Source organism: Anser brachyrhynchus, assembly GCF_964034855.1.
Source record: "Anser brachyrhynchus genome assembly, chromosome: 21".
In the NCBI taxonomy this organism is placed as follows: domain Eukaryota; kingdom Metazoa; phylum Chordata; class Aves; order Anseriformes; family Anatidae; genus Anser; species Anser brachyrhynchus.
Genome location: NC_137714.1, coordinates 4,006,894 through 4,020,698, shown reverse-complemented (window position 1 = coordinate 4,020,698; position 13,805 = coordinate 4,006,894). Strand labels below are relative to the sequence as shown.

The 13,805-nt window shown below is 44.9% G+C and overlaps 1 protein-coding gene and 1 long non-coding RNA gene across 8 annotated transcripts; one reads left to right on the top strand and one right to left on the bottom strand.

The window, feature by feature from the left end:
* Nucleotides 1-176: 176 nt before the first annotated feature.
* On the bottom strand, nucleotides 177-4,406 carry LOC308181366. The gene is made up of 3 exons (XR_013941437.1): nucleotides 2,459-4,406; nucleotides 2,234-2,370; nucleotides 177-1,918 (listed from the first exon to the last, which is right to left on the bottom strand). It is a non-coding gene; the product is annotated as an uncharacterized lncRNA (long non-coding RNA).
* A 251-nt stretch (nucleotides 4,407-4,657) lies between these two features.
* On the top strand, nucleotides 4,658-13,710 carry AGTRAP (angiotensin II receptor associated protein). Of its 7 annotated transcripts, none has more exons than XM_080564578.1 (6): nucleotides 4,658-4,850; nucleotides 9,507-9,541; nucleotides 9,739-9,850; nucleotides 10,455-10,653; nucleotides 10,877-10,915; nucleotides 12,860-13,710. In XM_080564578.1, exons 1-6 carry the CDS (start codon nucleotides 4,824-4,826, stop codon nucleotides 12,964-12,966), a joined length of 519 nt encoding a protein of 172 aa, XP_080420704.1. In that variant the 5' UTR covers nucleotides 4,658-4,823; the 3' UTR covers nucleotides 12,967-13,710. The 7 variants fall into 7 exon arrangements, with proteins under 7 accessions (XP_080420704.1, XP_080420703.1, XP_080420707.1 ...); XM_080564577.1 differs by lacking the exon at nucleotides 12,860-13,710 and adding an exon at nucleotides 11,439-11,985 and having other exon boundaries at nucleotides 10,877-10,957; XM_080564582.1 differs by lacking the exons at nucleotides 4,658-4,850; nucleotides 9,739-9,850; nucleotides 12,860-13,710 and adding exons at nucleotides 6,176-7,297; nucleotides 7,434-7,481; nucleotides 11,439-11,985 and having other exon boundaries at nucleotides 10,877-10,957.
* The last annotated feature ends 95 nt before the right edge of the window (nucleotides 13,711-13,805 follow it).

The following is a 13,805-nucleotide window of genomic DNA, read 5'->3' as shown; positions in this document are numbered from 1 at the left end:
TACAAGCAAGTGTGAATTTTGAGCCAGAGCTTTTAGATGTCAACAGGGGACCTCTTGCTTCTTCTGCTTCAGGTCTGCTATTAACTGAACATAAAGGACAGCTGATTCTTAATTGGTGGGATTAGTTAAATGTCTAAGGACAGTGAAAATGGAGTTAATTATAATGAATCGAGTTCATGACCAAGACTCATTCTTTCTGAATCAAAATGTGATGTTGCAGAGGTGAAGCAGAAAGGGTAAGCAGCGGTGGTGTGTGTGCACACTGCACTGCCACAGCAGGGCGAAAAGAATCAGACAACCTGATTTATATATCTGCCAGATAAATTACTGACTTCACAACTGCAGTGCAAAGGAAAACTGTTGAGTAAATAACATGCCAAGATGTAAAATGCGAGACAAGCTCATGACATAAAACCCTAGGGCAACATTTGTAAAACAGCAAGTCCAACCCACTTCTGAGCACCAGAAAGCTTTTTAGTGCTGCTCTGTGCTGTCTCAGGGGCCTGACAGCAGTTGCAGTGATATTATCACTAGGTTACATTTAGCAACTTTCCCCTTCCTTCCCAGTATCTACCAGTTGCAATGCAGTCAGTGACAATTCTGCCTTTGGGGGCATTAGTTCTGAATAACAGAGGGAGACAAATGTCAAGCAAGTCTTGTTTTATACGTTCTTCTCAACAGATCATTTGAGAAACTCAAATTAAGATTTCACACAAACTCAGCTTCTCCACTGCCCCCAGAGAGCTTAATTCTCTTAGAAGATTTTACTATTGTCTTGAAAGGACTTTGGATCAGGCCCAAAACAGCCATAGCAGGGCTCTGTGGAATATTTTTGAAAGTTAATTGCAGTACATGCATGCAAGTAAGGTGAGCGACAGTCACACCCAAATTCCTGCTCTATAGCTACTGCTGTTAGCAGCCTCACAATGAGTCCGAGGGGTATACATCATTTTAAACCACTTCTCCAAGGGTGAGAATCATTAGACATGGAAAAGAGAGGACAGCGTGCTGATTTGACATAATCACCTCAGCAGCTGCCTGCTCTGTGAATGCTGTTGAATCTCAGGGATGTTGCTGGCAGTTGCCAAAATGATAACTGCAAGGGAGACGAGGAAGGGAAGCACAAATTAAAACACTTGGGAATCATTCTGTCTCAGGTCTGTAATAGTCTGCATTCATTTTAGCTTGGGGGTGTTTTATTGAAACCCTCTCTCTCCCCCCTCCCCCAGTAATTACCGTGTTGTCAATCCACAGCGTGTGAAAGTGCTTCAATTTCAAACCCATGCCATACTAAATTGTTCACAGCTATGCCAGTCAGACTCTACTACATAAAGCCCATAGAAAACATTGCTTGCACATTTTTTATCAGAAAGAATGAGGGCTGTTTTTTTTCTTTGAACATTCTGAGTACAACAGTACCACAAGTACCCCATAAACTCATTTCTGATATGTCAACTCATTTTTTAGAGGGCCAGTTAAAAAGAGTAGTCCCTCAATTAGATCTCTAGTTAGATTTTAGAAAAACAGAGGAGTAGCAGTTCTTTGCTAAGATTAGAAGGGACTTTTTAATTCTATCTTTCAAGACACCACATTAGTGTAATCCTCCCCACCCCCTACAAAACGTTGCCATAGACTGTTTTACAGTGAAGTTCCTCCCAGCGTAACAAAATGTCTTCAGTGTCCCCTCTGATCCAAATGATGTTTCTGCTTGCTGATTTCCCGCTGGGATCTAAATTTGCAGAGCCGGGACAACTTCTATATGTCCTTACTCACTCCTTATTCAGAAAGGCTCTACTGAAACTACATGCATCTGTGCAGAGCTCACGCTTTCAGTGCTCTTGGCTCTGCGGGCAGGACACAACTCAAAGACACCACGGCGGCTGTGGCTGCAGTCATTAGTCACCTTCAGACTAGACCCCTAGTGAGTGACAAGAAGGCAGAACTATCAGCGGTGAGCTTGTCTCTATCTCCATCGGCCAGATAAGTACAGCAGGAGGAATTGTGTTAATGCCCATACCTCCCCACAGAACTGCTGTCACCCTGCACACCAAAGGCACAGTGTCCTGAAGATGCAAAGGAAAGCATTTCTGCCTTATTTGCCTCACTTTTATGCTGCCAGGAAGGGAGTCAGCTGTGTATTAGGTTTTTACTTGGTCTACACAAGAAATACTACCATTAAAATTGGCGTAAAGCAGCTAATTGCTGGATATTAGGTGCAGTGAGCTGAACTCACCTAAATCAGTCTTCTAGTTAGGAAAATCTCCGTATCCTGTTTCCAGTCTCCTGGGGATGTCTGCTTCTCCCTGCAGGTCTTCTTTAACTTGCTGCTTATCTTTCTCACCATGTTTACGTTGCTTTGAGTTATCAAGCCTAGGGAAGGGAACAGAGGCAGCAGGTTACACAGAGAGGCAATTTACAAGGTACAAGCAAAGCAAAGAAGAGATAAAAAACAACTAACCCCCAGATCAGGTAGGTGTGAGAGACGTGCAAATGCATAATGTCTATCATAGCTCTCATTGTTTTCATATCCATGAGATCATTAAGACATTTCTAAGTCCCCTGAGTCCATGACATGCAAGCCCAGGATATAATAAGCAGGGCTGAATTAATTGCACAATACTTTGATGAACAAAATGAAGTAAAGTGCTTTTATTGTACAAGGGGAAATGAATGCTTTGCATTAAATAGCAGTCACATCAATCCAAATTATGGCTCACACTGCATAAATGATAATGAGACTCCTTGTCTCACTCAGAACAAGTGAGAATGCTGAATGGAGTAAAGACACCCACAAACTGCTGCATCTGAAGAGTGTAAGTGCTGCATCTGAAGTATAAGTGCTTATGCTTAAACTGGGCTGCTGCATAACAGTGGAATTTGTCATTAAAACAAACCATATTCCCTTGCTAGATACTCCTCCTGGTAGAAGGGCATCTCTATTGCAGCTTGTACACAAACACTGAGTCAGAAATATGGACATTCAGTTCTCTCTTTATCCTTTTTTTTTCTTTTTTTTTTTTTTCCCAGATGTCAAATCTTCTTTTTGCCATTTAGGGTAAAATCCAGTCCTCCACATCACTGGGACAATTAGCACTGATCCCATTTGATACCAGTACTTCTGTGAATAGAGGCAGGGCTTCCCTGCAGGACATAGACATGTAAATGAAGTCACAGCTGATGTGGCAATAGATGAGTTGTATTTCAATCTTTCATCTCGTAAAGTGTCACAATAAGAGATTTCTGGGGGGGGGGACTTCTGTGGCTTATTTTTACTAATGTTTTGAGCTGAGTGAGTCTTTTTTTTCTGCTGCTTTTTCTGTTTAGCATTTTATAGATTGTGTGATTTTAGCGTTTAATATTTTGCCTTGGGAGATCTTCAAATGTGCTGCATATTAGCAGTCAACAGGACTCAGGATGCAGTGAAGGACAGGCCGGACAGGGCTTGTTTTTGGCTTGTGTGAATGTGTGAGTATAGATTCAACACTGCATCACTCTTGTACATAACCTTGCACTGCACTGCTTGAACTGGAAATGGTAGTGAAGGGTGACTCATAACATTTCCACATTCAGCTTCTGCAATGAACTTCTGACTCCTTGCTCATTCCTGAGAGGCCCCATCTTTTCTGTAAATTACAATTGACCAAGTAAAATGTCTTGGTCTTACATTGCAGACAGGTAAAGCATAGATTGGGAGAGGAAGGGGGGGGGTTGAGAGGGGTCACCCTTACTTCTTGGTTCTCTTAGCTCATTGCCATACCTGGAGAGAAGACTGCTATTATGAACAGCGCAGGAAAAAAAAAAAGTTGTAGCTGTACCATGGGGACTTGCGTTGATCACCTACTTAACAGCTCCAAAATTGGAAAAGCTTTCTTTCAGAACAAGACATGGAGAACTCCTGATTTCACCAGGCTTTTGCACAGAGATCAGTCATCTTGTTCTAGGGAAAAATCTAGGGCCAAAGGAACCAGCTAAATACCTGCCAGCTGTTCTAGCCACGTGGCTAGAGACTCCAGCCCTCAACTACAAAGACTGACCTGAACATGACACGGTTATTGTGTGACACAGCTGAGTACAACTAGCATCCTGCATTTTTTTTATTGGTGTCTATTAAGAGCATCTTTGTCACTCCTCACGCTTAACTCCTTTTTTGTCACAGTACTGATAAGCTCACAAAATCTTTCTTTTTCCCCAGAACACATCTAAGTCCTAAACACCCACTATTAGCCTTTAGACTCTGCCTACATGTTGGACCAGATGATCTCAGAGCCCTTTTCCAAGCTAAATGAATCTATGACTACGTGCAATCCAAGTACACTGTCAAACCTTCCCTCAGCTGCCTTACTCGGGTAACCAGCATAAAGAACTGTTTGGCTGGATGTTTGGAGCCAACGAACTCACACATCTAGCCTAGTGGTGCCCTTCCATCTCGGTGTTCGATACACGTCAGGTAGCTACACTACCCAGGCTATTTCCTCACCCGGAATACAGCCGTCCGGTAAGAGATCCCCTCTCGCCATCCAGTCCACAAAGGCACCCCCCAAAATCCCCGTGCATGTGACAGAGGGCGCGGTGCGGAGCAGGGCCCAGGCCTCCACCTCCCTCCAGACCCTACAAAGGAGCTCCAGAGCCAAGGCTTTCCCCGTAGCGGAGGGGCCACAGGGGCGGTGGGGCCGGCCGGGCGGGTACGGGGCGGCCCCGGGGGCTGAGGCGAGGCCGCGTCCCGGCTGCTCCCGCCCCGCTGCCCTCTTCTGGGCGGCCCCGGGCCCGGCCCCACAGGGAGGCGGCCCCGCCGCCGGGAGTCTCGGGGCGGGCGGGCCGTGGCCATGGAGCTGCCTGCCGTCAGCCTCAAGGTACGGGGGAGCGGGGCAGAGCCGCTGCCGGGCTCCCCGGGGCGGAGGAGGCCGGAGGGAGCAGGAGGCGGAGGCGGAGGCCGGGGCTGAGGAGGCTCCCGCCGGGGTAACCAGCGGGGGGAGCCTGCGGAGCGGGCGCTCGGCCCGGCCGCTCTCTGGCAAAGCACCAGCCTTGAGCCCGGTGGGTTGCGGAGGGCTTTGAGGAGGAAAAGTGGGGATTTCTGAGCCGCCTTCATCACGCGGGTAAACGCTGCGAAAGCTCTCGGTCGCCCAGGCGGGCAGGCGATGACTCCGAGTTGTCTGCTAAGGGCAGCTGCTGAAGTGGCCGAGGAGTGGGCTGGGGCAGCTGCCTGCTAGCCTGTGTCCCTAAAACTTGTGTCCCTGGAGGTTCCTAGCTCAGCTGACCAGGACTAATCTAGGATAAACACTACCGAAGAGCCTGAGGAGGCAAAGTTTTTGCTTGTCAGGCAAAACGCCTTGGGAAGGTGCTCCCATTTGTTTTGAGGTTATCAGCACGTAGATAATAGAAGTTGCTTTTCTGGTTTTGGGCAGGGAGGGCTTGAATGGGAGCAATCTTAAAATTTCCTTAGATATTTGGTGGACAGAAATGGGAAATCAGGGACTTCTCACGGTTGCGTTAAATTTTAACTTTAGGAAGAAGCACATCCTTGCAGAGAAGCTGTAGGAGGCTAAAATCACTCATTTGCTTTTGACATTGCTGTTTGATATTGAAGCCTTCCCTGATACCAGGCAGATGAAACTTTCCTCTATTTTTCCTCCTTTTATCGTGTTTTCAGATCCCTGAGACTTCCAGGCGCATGTGTCCATTTTCCCAGCTTCCCTGTTTTGTGTGTCTCGTCTGGTATGGCAGGTTTCAGGAGCCGCCTTTGGTTAAAACTTTGCCTGAGGAATGAAAGCATCACAGATCACATCAGGTTTTGACTGCTATTGATTCACAAAGCTGTGAGTGGTGGGAGCCTTGGAGCAGGCTGCCCACGGGTGGGGAGGACAGTGTTCTCTCAGCTGCTGTTAAGAATTCAGCTTTGTACAGGAAGGCTTTCATGTGAATGTGCTAAATGAAAGCTGAGAGTTCATATAATCATGTTTCCCCCTCTTAATAGCTCACGGAGAGAAGTGACTTCCCTTTTTAGAGGTGCATAAGCAAATGGATTTTTCAAGGCCTGTCATGTGGATTGCATCACATTCTGGAAAGTGGCTGATATTTGGCGCTGACAAATTTCAACTACTGTACAATTCCCAGAGCACTGGAAGATTAAAAGGTCTTGTGTTCTGCTTTGGTTTTTAACTACCCCCCCCCCTCCCCCCCCATGCTAAAGCAGTGAAAAATTACATCTAATTAAAAAAAAAATCTGCCAATGAAATGCACATTCCACCATGGGAAGTAGAAAACAGACATAGTTCCTGAATGAATGAGTCACCATGACAACATAACTAAAACCTTGCTGTTCTCTGGTTTTGGGGAACCATTCCCTAATCTCTTCCTGGGTAAGAGTGACCTTGACCTGGACAAACTATTTTCAGCATTAAGAAGTAACTGTTGTCAAGTCTGCTGGTACTGCTCTGGGGCTGAAGGTCTGCAGCATAGTGAGTTAATAATTGTACCTGCATCTTTGTACTGTGCCTGAGTTACGGCTGCTTCTCTGAAACACATCACAAGGGTGGGGAAGGCTCTTATTTGGAGACAGACTGGGAATAAAACATGCTGCTGCTATTCGTTGGCATTAACTGCTTACAGTTTCTGTGAGATTAAAAAGATGAGCCTCGTGAAAGAAAAGAGCTCCAAGAAAACTGCATGACTGCTGTGTTCTGGCACAAACACAACTCAATGTTTTACCTTTGAGGTCCCTCTCTAAGCTACTTGCAGATGAGGAATACAGCCATGGAACAGCATCTACTGGCTCAGCTCGAGTAGTAGTGCTTATTTTGTCAGTGAATGTTTGACACCTACGATTATAGCAGTAACTGTGCTAAACCTTGACATACAAAGTTTGATCAAGCTTGGACAATGCCTTACAATGCATGCGCCTGGAAATGTAAGTTTTCATTTCAGGCATTTTCACGTGCTAGGTCACAGAATTATAAAATGATTTTGAGTAGGAGAGACCTCTGTATGTCACCTAGTTCAACCTCCTGCTCAAAGCAAAGCTAACTTCAAAAGTAGATCAAATTGGTCAGCTCAAAATTCAGCTGACTTGTAAAAACCTCCAAGGATAGAGCCATTACAAGCTCTCTGGATAGCCTGTTCTCTGCTTAACTACTCGTTATTACTCTCAGCTCGCCCTGATGGGATGCTTTGAAACACATGATCATCATCTTGCCCGGAAGAGACAGGCACCAAGTTTCTACCCCTCATATTTTACTGCCCTCAACGTTAGTTCAACTCTTAGGAGTTCTTTCTCTAAAGAAATAATGTATGCCCTTCGTAGGTATGGACAGATTTCCTTGAACAGATGGAAATAAATTCTTCCGTCTTATCAGGAGACTGCCTGCAAATTACCTAATCTTTTGTGATGACTGTAGCCTTAAATCCCTTTCATTAAGGATATGTTTTCTATGTTAAAGCAAACCAAGACCATCAGCAAATTCCATACTGCCCTGAAGAACTGTCAGGTAACTCAGACTAATAGCTAGGAGGGAATGTTACGTTTATCTTCGTGCAGTCCCCCATGCTATCATCCCTCATTTACGTGACTCTATGCTAGTGACTGAGCATGCTTCGTAACTTAATAACTGCAATATTGATCTAGACAGCTTTAAAAAAAAAACTGCATTAATTATGTTAACTGGTGAGCCTTGAGGGGTCTTGCGGGTATGTAACATGCAATTAAATACTACCTAATTAAGAATTTCCCTGATGTTGTGATAGTCTCTTGAGTAAATGCTATTTGCATGTCTCCATTCTTACCCAGGAACATGTTGTATTTTACTGATTAGCAGTTTGTGCCTGGTCTCTGTGGTACAATTCGGGAGGAGGGGAAGTAGCGGGAGGTGGCGAAGTGTTTTGTAGGCTTTCGTGAGCAATTAAAAAAATATATCATTATTAAAAATCTGTTTAAGCAGTGTTTGAAGTTATGACAAAGTCTGGGCTTCTCAGGGTGAATGCCCAGCAGATATGCTGGTGTATCGCAGTGAAGCGAGAGCTTTATCTTATCAGATATCTACGTTGTGATATCTTAGCAGAACAGTACAAGCCACAGCAGCTGCATCACTCCTGTTGATTTCCTGGCTCTGCTTCACTTGTCACAGCTTCATTGGTTATTAACCCGCCTTAAGCAACTAGTTCTGTGTGAAGTTAGAGCACGGGTAGAGGTTTTGAGCCAATAAACGTAGCAGGGTGTCGGTAGAACTTAAATATTTATTTTTTTAGTGTCTTAATGCCCCTCTCTGCATACAGCTTTCCCATGTCAAGCAAGTAATTTAGTTCTTCTCTACTTACTCATTTCCCAATTGTGTGTGTTTATATATATATATATATATATATATATATATGGAGGGGGGTAGGCATGTTTCAGAGGGGTTTTGATGTTTTCTGTTGCTTCTGTACCAAAGTCAGTGTAAATGCCAACTGGAGCCTTTCTCACAGAAGGGGAAAAAGGGAGAATGCCTGCTTCCCGTGGATCCTCTGATATGTAATAGAGTTGGGTCCTGGCTTCAGCCTTTCCCCCATGAAGCTGCTAACAGACCCTGCCTTCCATATCACTGTTTCCATACCTGCTTAGAGAGCAGACATTGGAGAGTAATGTCCCATTGTCAAACATGGTTGAAATTGGGCTGCAGGTTCAAAAGCAAGTGAACACGTGGATATATGTATAGAAAAGAGTGAAGTGGTATATTTTTGCTCCCATTTGCTGTTTTAATAAATGCGTAGAGTATATCTCCTTGGTTACAGAAATGTCAAGTGCTCGTGAAGAGAATCCTTGTGTGACTTCTTACAGGGAGACGCTTTCTTTTTGGATTTGTTGCCTTGAGCAGCACAAAGATCAGGATCATTACGGACACCTGAAAAGTACAGAATCTCTGATAGCATTATCTTATTGCTGCTTAGGGCATTGTCAGAGCTTGGGCCCTGGTGGCTTCACTGGGGATGAAAAGAGCTGCGTACTGCGGCAGGATCAGTTCCTTAGGCTCCTAGAAGATACCTTCAGGTCTGTTAATATTGTAGCGAGGTTAATCCACTGTTCTTAACATGCTGGAAAGAGGTAAAAGGAGGATTTACAGAGGACTACAGCAAAATTGCTGGAAGCTTCGATCTTGACTATCCCTGGACATCGTGGATGCCAAACTGGTCATGTATAAACTGCTAGCACAGTGTGAATGAGATTGTACAGAAAGCAGGCAAAGTCTTGTGGAGTTCCAAAATCAATAATGCATTTAGGAAAGACTAAGTCGGCCTGAATCAACTGTCAACAGAGATGACAACAGTAATGAATGACTATAGTGTAGCACCACAGGAAATACTCAGCAAGAGAAGCAGAGAAAAATGGTTTTGTCTTCACTGTCCCAGTTGCTAAGCCAGCTTTCTGCAGTGGTTCATGGGTCCAGGGCACTCTTGGTGACAAGATAGTGTAATTTCACATCAATCTTCCCCCAGTGTTCCCAACTTGCTGACCTGTCTTCCTCTCTGTTTTTCCACAGGCCATCATTCTGGTACACTGGCTGCTTACAGTGTGGTGAGTAACTTGCCTGGCCTGGGTGAGAACAGGGTATTCCTTCAAAGTAGGTATGGGATGTTCTTGGGGAATCAGCACTCCCCATTTGTGCCTTGTTCAAGATCCTAAGCCCGAGTGCTTATATGGGAGGGATAAATGCAAACGCTGTTGCAGGCTTATTGTGAATTTGGGCTGGTTTTTTTTGTCTTGTTTGGCAGGGGATGCATGAATTACTTGTTTCCAGCCTCCTATGCCTGGGGAAATTTCAGTATCCTTGCAGTGGGGATCTGGGCTGTTGTACAGCGAGATTCCCTTGATGCCATCATGATGGTGAGTGTGAGAGTATTTGCCTTGACCCAGCTGCTTAGGGAGAGGGTGGAGGGCAGAAACAGCTCCTTTGAATCAGTGATGATCTTCAGCTGTTCCCAATATAGCAGTCAACAAGTCAAACTCACTTTTTCACCCCCAAGAGGGCCTGGATTTTACTTAAGCACTATAAACTGTGGTGAGAAGCACTCAGTATCTGTTATTTTGCTTCTCAGGGGTAAGGAGTATCTGATTTTTATTTTTTTACCAGCTGTTGTGACTTTTTTAATGCCAGAAGAGGGCTCTGTGTTTAGTACGCTTGAGTTAGAGGGGCTTTATAAATCCCTTCTCTGATCATTAAAGAGATGGGCAAGCAAAAATAAGCAGCCTTGGAACATATCATGAGAAGGTGTATAATGGATGTGAAGAAAATGCATGACATACGAGATCATACAGTTAGGAATCTGTTGACACTAACCCCAGGTAAAGGGTTAGAAATGTGTGATACTGGGGTGAAGACATGATTGTGTGAACGCAGATTTTCCAGCAAACAGACCCTGTAACTGACTGTTACTCCTAGTGGTTAATCCCCTGTTCACCTTACATCCTGTTCCCTCTCTACTTCCAGTTCCTGACTGGCCTGCTGCTCACAGTCCTCACAGACATCATTCATGTCTGTGTCTTCTACCCTTCAAATGATTATTTGACTGATGTGAAGCGGTTCAGTATAGGCATGGCGATCTTCAGCCTCCTCCTTAAACCTGCGTCCTGCTATTTTGTGTACCAAATGTACCGGGAGCGTGGAGGAGAGTACACCTTCAACATAGGTAGGATGCTTCTTCTGCCTCCGCATCCATGTGGGCCATACCCTCTGGTGTTATAGAAGACTGCTTTCTGCTCTGTACCCTTCAGCCTGAGCCTTGTGCAGCTGGATTCTGTACCCCTTTCCAGGGAGGGGGATGGCCCTTCTCTTTCTCATGTCTGTTTTCCTCTTTTGTGGTCCTGCCATGTCTTAGTCCTTAAATTTGCATTCTTCCTCTTTCCTTGCAGACCTGGAGTCCTCGTCTGACAGCAATTTTGCCCATTATGGTATTGACACAACTGTTGTCACTCTTATTCAGTGTAACTCAGGTTTTTCCTCTCTTCCACCTCCTGCATTTTTGTGGGCTTTTTGGAAGTCTTTGGGTGTCCTTCCCTCTTTGTCAACCTTTTATTTTCTTTCTGTGGGGAAAGTAAAGGCAGCATCCTGTATAGCTGGATTATGCCTGAGAAGGAAAGAAGCTGGATTTCCTATCTCTGTGCTTATGTGGGTCTCATCTCCTAGCTATCCTGAATGCTTTGGACTTCTGTTTCCTCACCTGGTAAATGGGACTGATGTTTACCTCATGCGACTTTGCTTGGAGGCACTCATTTTTCTCTTGGTTGTAGTTGCTAATGATAATGTGGCATCCTTGCCGGAGAGAAGGGCTGTGGCTGGATGTTCTCAGCTTCTTTGCCAAGCATGCCTGGTGCTAGTTCATAGTGGGGCAGCTGCCAGGGATTGTTTGCTGCATGGGAGTTCACCCTGGCAAAACCAGCAGCTTGGCGTAGTTAGCTTTTTTTCCTTCCTAAGGCTGTGCAGGACAAAGGATGGTGTTACTGACACTGCAGTGTTTGAAAGCTGTCACCTTCTTTGCTAGCACCAAAGCAGTATGAGGCTTCCTGTGAAAAGAGGTGAATGCCTCCAGGGAAGGAGATGTCACTGAAGGAAAATGGTGGTTTCAGGGTGTTATGTGCTATTTGCATCTCTCTAATGGTGGAATGTGGATGTCCTCTACATCAGCTGCTTGTGTAAATGCCAGGCAGATTTGTCTCAGCCATGTCAGAAGGCCTGTGTGACAACTGTGGTGTTCTGCTATGGGCTGTGTTTGTGCCTGTTTATGAGCTGCTTACTGCTTATAACTGGGATTTGACATCTGTATCCCATGGGAAGTATAGGTATCATTACGGAGTGACTGATTTTCCCCCCCTTTGCTTGGAACTTGGGAGTATTCTCCCTTTTTACCACAGTACTCCAACACAGGCATACTGTCAAAGAGTTTCTTCCTAGGCACAGGTTGGAATTCAGTCACTCTGCAGTTTCGTATCTTCTCCTGAACTGTCTTTCTCACAACACTCAGTATGAACTCTGTGCTGTTTTCTGCTAAATGTGGCTGACAAACTTTCCCTCGTTTTCCTAATATCTGGTATTTTCCTTTTGAACTTAACTGTGCTGTGTTGTTGGTTTTTTTTTTTTCTGGTCCTTTCTCATTTTCTTTTGAAACAGATTTTTTTCAGCTTGGCAGCATTCTTGCTGCGTAGAACAAGCCTCTCGTGGTTTGGGACCCACCTTTGATTCAGGTTGCTTTCTAGCCATGGCAGATGCCTGGCCTATAGAGAGCTGTCTGTGCACATTTTTGGTTTCTGTCCTTTCCCTGCTCATCCCCTGGACAGTAAGGTGATTTTTGTACCGGTCTTGTACCATGGACAAATTGTTCATAGTGCAACTGGGAGCACTGCTGGATTCCAAAGTAGTGCCATGGTGTGGCACACTTGAGACATAGCTGGGTTGTTGGAAGAGTGGTTCACAAATGAATCATGCTCTTAAGCCCATGCTGTCAGCTGGCCATGGTTCCTGCTGCTTCTGTTTGTTGCAAGATCTATTGATTTTTCCATAAACTCATCTCATAAACTTGATCTTGCTGAAATATGCTATTACAGCAGCCTGCTATGCTGCTATGTATTATTGCAAATTTTGCTTTCTAAACAGCCCCATGGCTAAAAGCGCTTCTTGGGGAACAAAGGGGCATGTTCAAATACACCTCAGCTATTCTGCCTTTGTTGGAAGGATGTTTTCTTACCTCCTGCCTGTATACTGAAGGTCCCAGAACATGTACTGGGGAGCTGGTAGAGTAGCCAATGTGGTATGCTCCTGAGCTTTTGTTTTTTTCTAGAGGATTCAGTTTTTGTGCTTTTTATTTATTTTCAAGCTTGTTCTCTTCCCTTTCTGTTCAGGTCTCACCCGTGCAGGCCAGGATCGCAGCACCTATGAGCCAATTGATCAACAGGATGCCTCTCCGCAGTGGCCTGACCCAAGCAAGGCAGCCCCGCATCCATACTGAGGTCCTCATCTGCAACAGAACGGACACCTCCCTCACCCAGTCCAGCCTTACACTACTCCCATGTCTGTTTTGATGGCACAAGACCTGCTACTGAGCAAATAGGAGAGGATGTGATTATACTTTTCTTTCACCTCCCTGAAGGTTAGGCAGAGGGGTTCCTGGAGTAAGTCCAGAAGATCTCTAATAACATGTTAAGCACTGTGACTTTGTAATTCCTGTACCCTTTCCTTTCCTCTCTCCCCCATATCCCTCCCCTGTATATGTAAGTGGATGAACCTACTACGTTCTTGCAGGTTTTGTACTGGGCATCCTCTCTACTGTAAGTAAGGGAACCACTCAAATACTCCTGGACAAACTATCTTTAAAAGGCTTACGGACTGCTCTTAACACAGTTCTGCCTGCTTTCATGCTGATACATTTCCAGGAAACATCTGGGAGTTCCTGGGGGGTGTTTTTGATGTTTTTTAATTAAGATTTATGACCGTAACTCCCTGTGCTAGCTGTGGTTTTGCATACAGCTGATACATTGGTATCAAATGCTCTTGCTGGACCAGAGAGTATTCACTGATGCTTTTACACAAGTTGAATGTCCTTTGGGATACTTAAAATGCCTGTTAAATGTTGATTATAGATGTTCTGTGCCTTGAAATGTCCTGCCTTCAGTTGCCTGTCTTAACAGAACTTGAAATGTTACATTTTTCTAAGAAAGCTATAAAAATGAACACAGATTTTGTGTTAGAAAAATTACACTGGTCACCTATGTCTTATTTGAAAATGTATGTATTCCTAAGGATTTGGGACTGTAGCCAGGCAGTCTGGGAGGGCCATTATGGGGCAAG